This window comes from Thamnophis sirtalis, unplaced genomic scaffold, assembly GCF_051295495.1.
Source record: "Thamnophis sirtalis isolate CommonGarterSnake01/CBP01778 unplaced genomic scaffold, rThaSir2_p1.2 scaffold_6, whole genome shotgun sequence".
Taxonomy (NCBI): domain Eukaryota; kingdom Metazoa; phylum Chordata; class Lepidosauria; order Squamata; family Natricidae; genus Thamnophis; species Thamnophis sirtalis.
In genome coordinates this window covers 9201399-9217375 of record NW_028261386.1, presented here as the reverse complement: position 1 = coordinate 9217375, position 15977 = coordinate 9201399, and the positions used below count along the sequence as shown (strand labels likewise).

At 40.9% G+C, this 15977-nt stretch overlaps 1 protein-coding gene across 1 annotated transcript in view; it reads right to left on the bottom strand.

Annotated features, from left to right (window-relative positions):
- Nucleotides 1-9838: 9838 nt before the first annotated feature.
- Nucleotides 9839-15977, bottom strand: part of WSCD1 (WSC domain sialate O sulfotransferase 1) — an 86503-nt gene continuing 80364 nt past the window's right edge. The window contains exons 8-9 of the mRNA XM_087717190.1: nt 11956-12156; nt 9839-10700 (exon numbers count right to left, since the gene is read on the bottom strand). Coding sequence (XP_087573316.1) covers nt 10348-10700; nt 11956-12156 — 554 coding nt within the window. The 3' untranslated portion in view covers nt 9839-10347. The remainder of the gene's footprint in view (nt 10701-11955; nt 12157-15977) is intronic.

Sequence of the window (15977 nt, the reverse complement as noted above, 5' to 3'; positions counted from 1 at the left end):
CTCAGTTCTCTGAGTTGCTCCAGGGGACAAAGTGCCAGAAGAGATGTTCAGAACACTTCTCACCCTCCTGGAGGCTCAAGGAAAGCCTCCATAGCTTGGAGAGGGCAAAAAATGGGTCTCCCAGAAATTCTGGAATTCCGTTAACGGGTCAGTTTCTGGCCTCCGGAGCCTGGGGAAACCCATTTTCATCCTCCCGGAGGCTCAAGGAAAGCCTCCTGAGCCTGGGGAGGGTGAAAACTCTCCCCAGGCTCAGGAGGCTGGAGGCTGACTAGGCCCAGTGGTGGGTTTCAAAAATTGTTCGAACCTACTCTGTGGGTGTGGCCTCCTTTGTGGGAGTGGCTTGCTGCCCATGTGACCGGATATGAAGATGCCGACGACACTTGTCAGAACCACCTTAAATTACCTCACACACAGCACTGGCATGAATAAGAATATGATGTAAACTTGTTTTTTAAAAGGCATCTTTGGTTTACGTTAAAACAACTTCAACACACGAAATGTTCTGATTGCACCACAAACACAGTAGTCATCCTTACCTTTCACAGAGGCACTGAGTTTTATAAACATGAGCATGATAGTGTAGAATAATTATATCCAAAGACCAGTGGTGGATTTCAAAAAAATTTGGAACCTCTTCTGTAGGTGTGGCCTGCTTTCCGGGTCCACTGGTGGAACCTCTTCTAACCGGTTTGGTAGATTTGACAAACCGGTTCTACCGAATAGGTGCGAACTGGTAGCAACCCACCTCTGACTAGGCCACACCCACCATGGCCACACCCACCCAGCAATGGGGCAGAGAACCGGTTGCTAAAACTTTTGAATCCCAGCCCTGGTCTGGCGTTAACCTTGGAGTTAATCTATGCTGATCTGGGTGTGTCCAATCTTATAATGACACTGAGAAAAGTGACTTACAATCAATTTCTGACTGCCACAGCACTTCCATGGTTGTGTGATCAAAATTCGGATGCCTTCCCGGTCAGCTTCCGACAAACTGAGTCAACTGGGGAAGCCAGATTGATTTAACAACCTTGTGACTCACTTAGCGACTGCAGTGACTCCCTTAACAACCATGGCAAAAAATGTAAAATCGGGTATGGCTCTCTTAATAACCACTTGCTTAGCAATGGAAATTGTGATAATAAGCTGAGGCCCAGCTGTACTGCATTATTTTAAACTGTTTTGCATTATATGGTATCCTAATTTGAGATAATGATCTGATAGCTTATTAAAGTAGTAAACTTTTCATGAGAGACATGCAACAGAAATAAACAGTGGCATATTCTGGTGGACTAATTAACTGACCCCACCTCCCCCCCTGTGCTTCCTACTCCCCCTCCATCCATCTTTCTAATTTCATATTATTGTACTCCCATTGTTTATTTTTATTATTTTATTCCTTTGCTATTATCTTTACCATTTTTTAATTAATTATTTCCCCATTTTCTTATTGTAAGCCATCCAGAGTATCCCCATGGCGAGATGGGCAGCAAATAAATTTAACAAATAAATTCTGCCTGAAAGCCGTAACATAAATTCAAAACACTGCCAGAGGAAATTCTCAAGAAATTCTCAAGCAATCCAGGGATGTGTGTGTGTGTGAGAGAGAGAGAGACAGAGACAGAGACAGAGAGATGGAGGGAGAGGGAGACAGACAGAGAGACAGAGACAGAGGGAGGGAAGGAGGGAGAGACACACAGACAGACAGAGAGACAGAGGGAGGGAGGGAGAGAGAGAGAGAGACAGACAGACAGACAGACAGAGACAGAGAGAGGGAGGGAGGGAGACACACACACACAGAGACAGAGACAGAGAGAGGGAGGGCGGGAGAGACAGACAGACAGAGAGACAGAGGGAGGGAGGGAGGGAGGGACACACACACACACACAGAGGGAGGGCGGGAGGGAGAGAGAGACAGACAGAGAGACAGAGACAGAGGGAGGGAGGGAGGGACACACACACACACACACAATAGACAGAGAGAGGGAGGGAGAGAGAGACACACATACATAGAGACAGAGAGAGGGAGAGAGGTGTGTTTTCTCCTCCATCGTTATCCTTCACGGGGGAAAAAATCATTCCAAACTTAAAAGTTGATTTTAACCTAGGTCAAGATTAAAAGGGGGCATAAGAAAAGCAGAGCTCATTGAAATGAATGTGAAAGAAATCAATGTTTTTTAAAAAATCGAACATTCTCCTTAACATTAGAGAAAGGAGGAAGATAATTCAGCCAATAAGTCTTTATTGCCTTTCTTTGTCTTCCTGTTGAACAAATCAATTGGAATTGTATAGTAGAAAGCATCTCCTTTAATGAGCATTTCTGTTATAAGGAAGTATTTCACAGTTTTTCGAAGGATTTTACAACTGCAGCCGTGACATTCGCTGAACTGAACAAGACTTAGGCAGAGGGGGGGACTAGCCAGATCTCAGGGGGAATCTGGGAATGAGTGCCCCCCCGCTCCCATTAGGATTGTTCTGTGCTGCTAGAATTGTATTTGCACAAAATTAGAAGAGTGAAGAGATACCTACAGATGAGAAGGTGATTAGGAAAATATTAGAAGGTGAGAAAATGAATAGATTTACGCTGGCCATTAAGGAGAAAGAGCAAACTGAAATCTATATGGTATGGGATCTATTTTACCAATGGTTAAATAATAAAGATGGAAGTTAGAAATAGGGAAACAGAAGTAACATTAGAAGAAGAAAAAGTTAAAGGTTGCATGATAGCGTGGGCCAAAAGCTTTGGTTACAACATAGATCTAGTGGATTGGGAAAGAATTTGGAACACAAATTATAAACTAACACAATCAGCAGCACTTAAAGAAAATATATACAAAATGTTTTATCGTTGGCATTTATCACCAACAAGATTGGCTAAAATGTACCCAAACATGAAGCCGACCTGCTGGAAGTGTAAAAAAGGACAAGGGACTTATTATCACATATTGTGGACCTGCCCGGAAACACAAAAATATTGGACAAAAATTTAGAAATGTGTGCAAGAAATTACAGGAGAACAGATAAAATACAAACCCTCGGATGAATTAGTGATAAAAAAACCTTTGGATTGTGCAGAGATGGACAAATTAACACTGAAATTAAAAGATAAAGAGGAGTCGGAATATTATGAAATTTGGAACAATTGGTACAAATGGCTACAAAACAAGAATAAAATTAATTAAGCCAGGTTTTTTTTATCACTAATTCATCCGAGGGGGTATTATTTTGTTTTCAGCATTGGGCAAATGCTATTCTAGCCGTAGTTAGCAGATGTGTTAATATGTACTTAATTTTCTTTGTATAGTGTCAGTAGAAAGATTTCGGGTTTGTATTTTATAAAGATGTGTAAATATAGAAGCGAAATATTATATACATGTACAGGTATGATGACATAACAATGTTGATGTAATGACTGTAAGGTGTTGTAGATGGGAAAAAATAATAAAAGAGACAAGTAAATATTATGACCAGTATGTTGAATATTATTATGTTAAAATTGTAGAATTAATATGTGAAATATTATTATGTTAAAGATTGCAGAATCAATATTAATTTAATATGTTGTAATTTTGATTATTGTTTAACAAAGATATTTGTACCCAGACAACACACTGTTCAACTGAAGATGGAATGATTATATTAAAAATAATTTTTTTAAAAAAAGATTGTTCTATGAGTAGAGATAATAGAGGTAGAAATTAGAAGTTGGAAGAATACCACTATGCACAAGATAATAATGTTATTATTACTATTACTATGTATAACTAAATTGATCCACAGTACACTGTTCATTAAGCACTTGTGTATGATAAGTTGGCTCAGTGGCTAAAATGCTGAGCTTGTCGATTAGAAAGGTTGACAGTTTGGTGGTTCGAATCCCTAGCGCCACGTAATGGAGTGAGCTCCCATTACTTGTCCCAGCTTCTGCCAACCTGGCAGTTCGAAAGCATGTAAAAATGCAAGTAGAAAAAATAGGAACCACCTTTAGTGGGAAGGTAACAGCGTTCTGTGCACCTTCGGCGGTTAGTCATGCTGGCCACATGACCACGGAGACGTCTTCGGACAGCGCTGGCTCTTCAGCCGTGAAACGGAGATGAGCACCACCCCCTAGAGTCGGGAATGACTAGCACACACGTGCAAGGGGAATCTTTACCTTTAACTTATGTTAAAGAAAAATGTATGAATGTTTTTTTTTTAAAGATTGTTCTGTGAGAATGAAGGAAAATGTCAAAAAATAGGAAGAGCTGATTTGCAATGAAATCTTGGAACACACTCACTGAGTTTCTTGGCTGTGGGGTCCCTAAGTTAGCTTCAATGGCACCACATGCCCACACACACACACCCCTCCCGCAATTTCTCTGGAATCCTCTTCTCCTTTTGAAAGGATTTCTAAAGCCAATTCTTTCCCATCGCATTGAATGAGAATTGATTGGGGCACGGATTTGAGTCTTTTGAGCGCTGTTGTTGCTGGAGATGTGTTGGACAGGCAAGCCAGTTCGTGATTTGACAGCACTATCTTTAAAGGAATTGATTAACACAGCAAAGATGAATAAAAAAGATAGGCTAGCGGAATAATTAAGTCAGCTCTTTCCTCTTTTGTGTTTCTGTTTTTTTTTTCTAAGTAGAAAAGTGGGTAAGAGTCCTAGCCTCTGACACGGCAAAATGCCCTGAAGGATGGCTTGCAATGGTTTCTAATGTTCCTTTTTGTGGAAAACAAAGACAAGTATTACTAAAGCAATAGCTAAATTTCAGTCTCCTGCATGAAAAAGCATGCAGAGGGCTATGTTTTGTCCTGGGTCACTGAGCTGGCTGATCATTTCACTTGCCAGTGTCTGCCGGATAATTTGGTTATACTGAGATTCATGCTTTTAACTTTGGCATCTCAGTGCTGGGAAATTTCTGAAGGCCTGTGATCTCCATAAAAGGATTGATTGCGCTAGAAACTGGTTGAAAATGTTAACACATTCAACCCCTGCAAAAAGCTGAAGGGGCCGTTAGAAAAAGGCTTTGTCTCCAGCATTTACCCCAGGGGTGGGCTGCTGCAGGCTCGCACAGGTTTGGGAGAATCTTTCCAGTTCGGAGAACCCACAAATCCCACTCCTGGCTGGCCCTACCCAACCTGCCATGTCCCTCCCATGAATCCCCTGTGGCCCATTTGGGATGCCAGGTAAGTACAGAATCTGTACAGGCTCAGGGAAGGCAAAAAATGGTTTCGAAAGGCCGGAAACAGGCCTGTTTCTGGCCTCCAGAGGCTTGAGGAATGCCTGGGGAGGGCGAAAACGCCGCCTGTGCATGGTGCAGGAGGCCGACTAGGCCACACCCACCATGGCCACTCCCACCCAGCAATTCCGGCAGGCCTGGGGCTGTTGACCTTATTGCTGAGGTCCGGCCACAATCAGATTGGGTGCATGTGTGATGTTTTTAAATTGTTTTCCTTTATTTTATTTTTAAATTTCTCTTCTTTTCGCTTTGTAAGCCGCCCAGAGTCCTTCGGGATTGGGCGGCCTATAAATTTACTAAATAAATAAATAAATAAATAAATAAATAAATAAATAAATAAATAAATAAATAAATAAATAAATAAATAAATAAATAAATAAATAAATAAATAAATAAATAAATAAATAAATAAATAAATAAATAAATAAATAAACAAACAAATAAATAAATAAATAAATAAATAAATAAATAAAATAAATAAACAAACAAACTCAACAGGGAACCCGTTGTTGAAATTTTTCAAGCCCACCCCTGCTCTACTCTAGATATTTTATTTATCTAGATCCTGGGTGTCAAACTCGATCGGGTAGCGTGACGTATTGCAACGTATCACAATCTTTTTTGCCTTTGCAGAGCCGGAGGGGGTGTAACTTGCACGTGACATATCTGGTCCACAGGCTACCAGTTTGACACCCCTGATGTAGATCATAGAATGTAGAATAATAGGGATGGAAGGGACCTTGGAGGTCTTCTAATCCAAACCCCTGCTCAAACAAGAGATCCTATGCCCATGATGGCAAACTTATGGAACACATGCCCCATGTGGCATGGGGAGCCCACTCTGCGGGCATGTGAGCCATCACCCAGCTCAGCTTCACCATGCATGTGTGCATGCCTCCTGGCAGCCAGCTGATTTTCGGGTCTCTGCCGTGCATGCAGTAGACACATGTGCATGTGTGGGGTTGCATGGGGGAGGCAGGGGGTTGCATGTGTGGGGGGTGGGGTATTTGGTTTCAGGAAGCTTCAGGGAGGAAGTCCAGGCCCAAAATGAGATGCAGGGGGAGTCATCGTGTGCGTGGGGATCACACAGGGGTCGTGCAATGCACGGGGGAGCAGGAGAGCGTGATGGGGTCATGCATGTATGTACAGGAGGTGGGGCAATTTTGGCACACGAGGACAAAAATGTTAGCCATCACTGCCCTATACCATTCCAGACAAATGGCTGTCCAGTCTCTCCTTAAAAGCTTCCAGTGATGGATCACCCACAACTTCTGGAAATAAGCCATTCCACTGATTAATTGTTCTGTCAGGAAATTTCTCCTTAGTTCTAGGTTGGGTCTCTCCTTGATAAGTTTCCATCTATTATTTCTTGTCTGGCTGGGGAATTCTGGGAGTTGAAGTCCACATGCCTTAAAGTCACCAATGTTTGGAGGCTCCTGTTACAGATAATTGAAAACCTATTTTTTTACTTCCATTTTCAGAACAGAAATAACTGCTCGGGCATATTTTATCTAGAAAATTCAAAGGGTCAAAACTCATAAAATCCACAAAGCCTCTTGAAAAAGCAGCTTTGGGACAGCCACTCAAATATTTTCTTGTTTGCAATCCAGATGTGGCAACTCTCTAAGCTGCTTCATACAACAACATAAGCATCTCAATCCGCAACCGTTTCCCAGACCAGTGCAAAGCCTCCATTGCTCTCCAGCAGTTCTAAATGTTGCAGGATATGCTTCTTTCATGTACCTTTCAAAAGCAGAAGCTTTTGAGCTGCTAGAACAGGCTAGATCCGTGATGGCGAACCTATGGCACGTAGGTCAGAGATGGCACGTGGAGCCATTTGTTAGGGCACGCGCATGCTCACTGATCAGCTGACTTCAGCCTTCTTTTAAGGCCATTTTTCACCCTCTAGAGGCTTCCCTTAGGAACAGACTTCCGGTTTGCCCATAGGGCCATTTTTTGCACTGTGGAGGGCCTCGGGGGGGCGGGCTGTTTTCGCCCTCCCCAGGCTCTTAAAAAGCCTCTGGAGCCTGGGGAAGGCGGAAAACAGGTCCATCATGCGCCAAAAGTGGGGGGGAGGGAGGGTTGCGTGTGCATGCACGTGGGGAGTCGTGCACATAGCATTATGGGTATGGGCATGCCTGCGCACGACCTCCTTGCGCTCCCCCACTTTTGGCACGCGATGGGAGAAAGGTTAGCCATCACTGGGCTAGATGGTGTTCCAAAAAAACCCGGGATCAATTGTACTACATTTTCACAGGACGAATCATGTTGCCTTTGGTATGCAAAGCAGCTTGTTCAAAAATATTGAAGCCCTCTTTCCTAAACCTAATAAGGATCAAAAGGATAGACAGTTTATAACAGTGTGTTGTTTATGCTGGCTGGGGAATTCTGGAATTGAAGTCCACGCATCTTAATGTTGGCTTCGTAATCAACGTTTCCTAAACCTTTATGGCAACACAAGAGCTGAGTTGAAAATTCCACTATATTTTGGATTATTGGTTTCCATAAGCATTGTCTACTGTTTGAACCACAGTTGTTTAAATAGTGAAAATACATTCTTCTTAATTTTTGTAAAAGATGTTGAATTATTTCTCCTTCTGATACATTGACAGTATGGTTTGTGTGGTCTATGGCAAGGATTTTGCATGCTCTGTTTTGCAAATGGCCATTGCCAATTAGGTGCTTCTTAATGTCTGCATCTTCTGCTTTTCATTTCTCTGTTATTTCTCAATGTAGAACTTAAGAGCCTAAGCCATGGGTGTCAAAGTTGCTGTGTCACATTGCCGTCATGTGGCGTTTGATGAAATTTTTCCCATTTGTGGAGCTGGGGTGGGCGTGGCCAGCATCTGGCCCAACGGCCAGCAGTTTGACACCCCTGGCCTAAGCAATTGGCAGTACTTAGCTATCCTTGATTGTTCTCAGAATAGAATTGGACCTAGTCTTTAGTTACAGCTTGGTCTCTTTTTTGGAGCATGCTGCTAGTTGTTACTCATGTTGTAATCATATACTATTTTTTTTTATTTTTTTTTACATTTTACCGGATCTTGCAGTGCTGAATAAAGTTTAGGTGGGAAATACTGTCTCCTTTACTGAATAGCAGGAAAGGTTAATTGCTCAGATAGCTTTCCATAGAGCCACAGGGTTACAAATTAGCGAATCCAAAGTATTCAAAAGTCCTTATTCAGTGTCATGATCCATGTCTCGTAAAATGAAAGCACTCCTCTTATTTAAGGGCCTGTGGGCTGGATGCGTCACAGGCTGGCCACGTCCACAGCCGGTTTAGCGAAAGTGGGGGGAAGTAGTGATATGTCACATGGTGCTGCCATAACAATGCTTGTTTGACACCTGTTATAAACCAATTAAAGTAAGTTTAGGAAAATAATTTCCACCAAATTAATTTCATTGCTAAGCCTGTAATCCCCAGCATACTTACCTGGGAGTAAATCCCATTGTACTTGTCAAGATTTACAGCTAAATTCACACATACAGGATTATCCTGTAAATAAGAAACAGCAAGAAGCAATGCAATATCTTCATGTATCATGTCCCATACTAGCTGGATTCCCATTGTCAGATCCCTAAAAGTGATACTGCCATTCAATTGGGAGGAGGGGGCCTCGGAATTAAATCACTAGCTGTATCTATAATGACCGAATTTTACAACTTTACAACTGGTTTCCTGTCACCGGAAAACTGAAGGTCCCACCACCTCTGAAGAGATGTTTATGATGGCCATGTGGGATATCTTACTTTAATGTCTAACTAGAGATAGCCGTGGGAACATGTGTTATTCGACTCTCAGGGCAGAAGAGTTAAGGAAACATCTTCACACTTGTGTATTGGTCGGAATCTGCATTCGGACAAAGGGGAGGGGTCATTATCAGTTTAATCCCACTTGTATTGCCTAAAAGGTTTCAGATGCTGCTTTGCCTCTAATGGTTTTTCATCCTGCTTGATTAAAGGTTCCTTTTGAAATAATCAATTTCAAGAGTCTTTACTTTCTTAAATTAGGAGGGGAGCTATTACACCTGTGCTCCACTACAAAACAATGTGATCGGGCTTGATAAATCAACACTTACAGCTTGAAAATTAATGAGTAGTTAACATTGGCCTCTCCTCTCCCTTTCTCTGCCTCAGGCTTGCCCCACAGAGACCTCTCCTATCTTATCCCCTTCTCTCCTTCAGGCTTGCCCCACAGAGGCCTCTCCTATCTTATCTCCTTCTTTCCATCAGTCTAACTTCTTAGCATCAGAGTGTTTTTGAGATGGGGAGAGGGAGTTAAATATCTAAACTCCCAGCCCGCAAGCTGGATGAGTCATGCGCTGGCCACGCCCACGTGGCAGTTGGGACAGAGCTTTTTTTAGGTGGGAAGTGGGAGTAGAAGATCTAACTTCTTAGCATCAGAGCATGTTAATAATAATAATAATATAAGAAATAATAATGATCTGATGGTCATTTTGAAAAATCCCTCCTTAGCGAGCACCTAGAAACCAAGAGGCACATACGTGCCAAATTTCACATTTGTAGGCTTTACAGTTCTGGAGATTTCCTGATGATGCATGAGTGGTATTTTGCTTTTATATATATAGATGAAACGGCGGGGAAAAAAAGACAAAGACGGTTATTGTTTTTTTCCCATTAACTTGCTTCACTAAAAATATTTATCAGGATGAGTTTTGAAACAAAAGAACCAACGAACCAAAAACCCAGGGGAAAAATACACATTTGAATTGCCAAAAAACTCTATAAAAATGTTTGATACTCTTGAGAAAATATTGCTAGTAGGCAGTAAGGATAAGAGAAAGGACACTGTTGCTTCCCGCCCCCAGCCACATTTCCCAGAATTAGCAGTGCACAAAAATGTTAAAATTCGTAGCCATTTATAGAGAAAAGGACACACACAGGCAGAGATGCTAATGGCTTTTGCCTCGGTTTATAACCTAATTTCCATCCTTCATTGCTTGCCTTTCATAGCACTTAGTACCCTGAAGACTGTCCAAGTCTTAAGAATTTGCATTCATCAGCAGACTCTGTGCAAATCTTGCTTTTAAATGCTATAAAATCCTGGCCTTTTCTTTAATTTCATTATTCGGTCTTTCCTTAACAATGCAGCAAGCTGGCTGCAGGGCATCATCTGCGCAAATACATTTTTGGCAGCCCCGTAAAGTTCCTCTCACGTAGGGCTTTGTCCACGATCACAATAAACTGATCTATCACTTCTTTCATTTCCTTTGTGAAGGGTTCAAACCCTTTCTGCTTGGCTCCCGACCGCTTGAAATTCCCATCTCGATTGTTTTCAACGCAGAGGAGCTGGTCGTAAGTCACTGTGACGTTCAGAAATTCAACCATTTCCCTCAGCTTGGGAAGAAGGGCTTCTTCTAAGTCTTCGTAATGAACCACGAGGAGATGCCTGCCGTATTTAAGCCAGTCGAGCACATGAGAGGCCCACCATGAAGCATAGCTGTTTACAAAATCCGGCCATTCTGCGGGGCAAGAAAGATAATAAAAGATGTTTTATATGGCTTTTTGGAACCCTGTGCAGGACATAAAATTGTTACATCTTCTTATATCTAGTCAACTAATGGTCAGCACTAAATGGACACTAGATAAGAATGAACAGAATTCAAGGGGGCTGGACTTGGGCCATTTCTGGCAACATAACGATTCTAAGCTAATTCCTCATTTGATTCTGCCCCAAGTTTTGCCTTCTCTTCTCCTAAAGTAGATAGCCATAGAAGAGTCAGAGTAGAAATAACATTTGAAATAAACGCTGGTTAACCTAAGAGAGAGGGCCCCACTTGTCTGGAAGGGTTTGCTTAAAGCAGGGCTATCAAACTCAAGGCCCATGGGCTGGATCCGGCCCACAGGATGCTTAGATCTGGCCTGAGGGGCTACCTGGGAAACAGCAAAGAACGGGCCAGTGGAGCCTCTGCCAGTGAAAATGGAGTCGCAGCCCTCCTGAGCTCCATTTTCACTGGCAGAGGGTTGCAGGAGGCTGTCCCAGCCAAAAATGAAGCTCGGGAGCCATTTTCTCTGGCAGAGCACTTGGGTCACCACAGGCGCCCCCAACACAAGTGACATCAAGATGGCCACAACTACCATGGCCACATACACCCCTGCCAGAGGTGGGTTCCTACTGGTTTGGACCGGTTCAATCAAACCAGTAGTAACTTCACTGCCTGAGTCGCTGGAACTGGCAATGACCCATGCCTGCCATGCCCCCGAACTCATTCTCCTATGGGGCTGCCATCTTGTTTTTCGGTTCTGCGCATGCACAGAACAATTTTCAGTGGATTTTTTTTTATTTTTTAAGGTTTTAGTGTACAAAATGATGTGCAAAAATTTTCAGGCACCGAACCGGAAGCAATGCCGGCAGCAACTCCACCTGACACCCCCCCCCCCCGGAGATCAAACACAACCCTGATGTGGCCCTCAACGAAATCAAGTTTGACACCCCTGGCTTAAAGGTTACTCATGGGAAGGATTCAATGAAGTCTAATCTATGTTAAAAGTGATAGCAGCTCTCAATTTATCTGTGGGCAAGAAACCCTTTACATTCTCGTTCCAGAATAAATCAATCATCTGAGGAAGTTGCAGAGAGATGCTATGGGTTGATTTGGCAGTGATTCTAATTGACCCTTCTCCGTTGCGATCCCAAACTGACCCCAATCCTTCCATGGCGGGAAGAAATATTCCCAGGGCCAAAATGATCACAAGAGACCTAGCTATCCTAGTTACCTTTACTTTTCCAGTTTTGGTCTGTGGCATATCCAAGATGGCCAGCACATTTCCTGTTGAATTCTGCCACCAGCGATTTGTACGGGTTGCGTATCAGTAAAATGGCCGCATCAAACATTTCAATTTCCTTTCTGCCACTCTCATGTGTTTTGACACAGAGAGTTCTTCTGCTTCTCCAGTGGTCCTTTTCTCCTTTGAAACCTGGGCAGGATGTAAAGACTGGGGTTACTATTTTCAGAGTCTTAAAAAGTCTTGGATATATGTTACGTGAGAAAATAGCTTCTTCTCTATAATTCCTCCCCATATAATGAAATCATCTGAAGAAATTCACCTATAAATGACATCATTGACATCAGGTGATGACCCAGGTCAAATATTTTCTGTAGTTATCCGAGTTTCCATTCACAGAGCAAAGTGAAGTTCTTATTGACATTAAAAATAACCATAAAAAGCTTGGTTATTAAAAATGGTGGGGTGTCTAATTGTCTATGATTTAAATTAATTTTCATTCTGAATTTATTTATTTACTAGCTGGATACCCGTGTTTCGCGATGAAACTATATGATTTGGCTATTGAGGAGAAATTCAGTTCGCAATCTGTTGGCTCAGTGATGGTTGGTGATTGAAACACATAAGGGAATATTGCTCCCACCAACTTGAGTCTGGAAGCAGTTCCATAGGTGAAAGGGGTAGACATTTTCATGAGGTACCAATGTTTAGTACTGTAAGGATCCCCAGGCCACTCCTTAGTGAAGGAGTGGAACGTCTGCCAGTTTGAACTGAGGTAATGGAATGTGAGATAATTGGCAGTTGGAACAGAGTTCTTTTCAGGAGGGGAGGGGGAGTAGAATGTCTAACTCCTTAGCATTAGAGCATGTTAATATGAGGCAACTGTCAGTTTGTACAGAGTTTTTTTCAGGTGGGGAGGGGGAGTAGAACTCCTTAGCATCAGAGGGTATTAATTATTGTATAAGAAATACTAATGATCTGATGGTCATTTCAAAAAAATCCTTTCTTAGTGAGCACCTAGAGCCTAGATGCCAAATTACAAGTTTGTAGGCTTTATGGTTCTGGAGATTTTGTGCTGAGTGAGTAGTTCTCAGTTTTTATATATATATAGTTTAAATGTATTTGCTGCCTATTGTGTGGCTAGGCTACAGCATAAAAATATTTAAATCACCAAAAATAAATATTCCTGATACAATAAAATGAAAACATCATCAAAGTCAAATCATAGTTACAAGTTGGGAATGTCAGCGTTCTGAGTAATGCATCGATTGAAAGCAGAACTCCAAGGTAGGTATATTCCTCAAAGAACATATTTATTTGATACATCATATAAGATATTCCAAAGGGCAGGAGCCATGGCAGAGAAGGCTCCCTTCTTGGATCCCACCAGCCAAAATTCCTTGGCTGATGAAATTTGCAGTATAGCCCCTCTGCCAGCGTGAGTAGGGCAAGCCAATCCCATCAGGGTGAGTCAGTTCCTCATATAACTTGCAGCCATGCCATGCAGGGCTTTAAAGGTAATAACCAACACCTTGAATTTGCACCCGGAATTGATATTTAAATATTTTCAGAGATTCTAATGATATGCTTGCATAGTATAATTGGTGAGCATTATTTAGCAATGTAAGCATGTGATGGCAAATGAGGAACTGAATAAATGTAGGCCTCCAAAATTGGAGCTAAAGAGAAGGGTGGTCACATTGAGAATACACAATCTTGGGTTTGATCGAAAGAGGGTTTGAAAGAGGCTTTTCAGAATGAGCGGAACGCAAGGATACATCTATTCAAACTGGAAACCTCACTAATTAGACAATTCATAAAAGCAACCATATCTTTATGTTATTATTTTATTTTATACATTTATTATTTTATTATTATTATACAATTGTATCACAGCGGCCAGTTGTTTCGCCGGATTTGGCATTGGTTACTAGTCTGGCCCCACCCAGGGGCCTAGGACGTCGTAACGTATTTTCGTAATATGCGTGCAGATCCAAGCAGTGCGGCTTTTTGCATTTGACTGATGGTGATTTTGTCAATTTTTAACTGTTTTAAATGTAATTCCAGTGCTTTTGGAATAGCACCCAGTGTGCCAATTACCACTGGAATTACCACTGCTGGTTTGTGCCATAGTCGTTGAATTTCGATTTTTAAGTCCTGATATCTTGCGATTTTTTCATGTTCCTTCTCGGCGACCCTGCTATCACCTGGTATTGCGATGTCTATGATTGTGACCTTATTTTTCTCAACCAGTGTGATGTCTGGTGTATTATGCGCCAGTATTTTGTCGGTTTGTATACGGAAATCCCACAAGATCTTGACCATCTGATTTTCGGTTACTTTTTCAGGCTGATGTTCCCACCAGTTTGTTGCTGTTTTAATATTATAATTTTTGCACAAATTCCAATGGATCATTTGTGCTACTGAATTGTGCCGCAATTTATAATCAGTCTGCGCGATTTTTTTACAGCAGCTGAGTATGTGATCAACAGTTTCATCAGCTTCTTTGCAAAGTCTGCATTTGGCATCATCAGAGGATTTTTCGATTTTGGCCTTAATGGCATTTGTGCGGATAGCTTGTTCTTGCGCAGCCAGGATTAGTGACTCTGTTTCTTTCTTTAATGTACCTGTTTTTAACCATAACCAAGTTTGTTCACTGTCCACTTTATCTTTTATTTTTTCCAGAAATTGGCCATGCAGTGCTTTGTTCTGCCAACTCTCCATTCTTGATTTTATCACATCTTTTCTGTATTCTTGTTTTGTCTGTTGGGCCTTCAGTAGATTTTTGTTCTTTACTTCGATTAATAGATGTTCTTGAGTGTCTTTTAAATAATCAGCCAGTGCATGTTTTTCTTCTTCAACTGTTTGCTTCACTTGTAATAATCCTCTGCCACCTGATTTTCGTGGCAGATACAGTCTATCAGTATCACCACGTGGATGTAAACTGTAGTGCATTGTCATTAGTTTCCTGGTTTTTCGGTCCAAAAGGTCCAAATCAGCTTGTGTCCAGTTAACTATGCCAGCTGTGTATCTTATAACTGGTATTGCCCAGGTATTTATGGCCTTGATTGTATTTCCACCATTCAATTTAGATTTCAAAATTTTCCTAACTCTGTTGGTGTACTCTTGCCTGACAATAGTTTTTACTTCTCCATGCTTGATGTTATCCAACTGCAGAATGCCTAAGTATTTGTAGGCTTCATTTTCTTTGCATTTAATTAGTTGGCCATTGGGCATTTCAATTCCCTCAGATGCAGTGATTTTGCCCCTTTTTATGGATACAGTGGCGCATTTTTCCATGCCAAACTGCATTGAAATATCGGTGCTGAATACTCGGACTGTATTTGTCAATGATTGGATTTCTATTTCTGACTTTCCATAGAGTTTCAAATCATCCATATATAGTAAATGCGAATTTTTTTCAGCTTTTTTGGCTGTTTGGTAGCCTAATTTCATTTTTTTTAAGATTACTGATAGTGGGATCATTGCGATGATGAAGAGAAGAGAATAATAATAATAATTATTATTATTATTATTATTATTATTATTTTAATTTATTTTATTTATTTTATATTTATTTATTATTTTATTTATTTTATTTATTTTGTTTTGTTTTATTTATTTATTTATTTTATTTATTTATTTTATTTTGTTTTATTTATTTTATTTATTATTTTATTTATTTTATTTATTTTATTTATTATTTTATTTATTTCATTTATTTTATTTATTTTATTTATTTCATTTATTTTATTTTATTTGTTTATTTATTTTATTTTATTTGTTTATTTATTTTATTTTATTTGTTTATTTATTTATTTATTTTATTTTTTATTTTATTTTATTTTTTATTTTTTTATTACCACAGGGACACCGCTCAGTGGCTAAGACACTGAGCTTGCCGATCAGAAAAGTCGGAAGTTTGGCGGTTCGAATCCCTAGCGCCACATAACAGAGTCAGCTCCTGTTACTTGTCCCAGCTTCTGCCAACCTAGCAGTTTGAAAGCCCATAT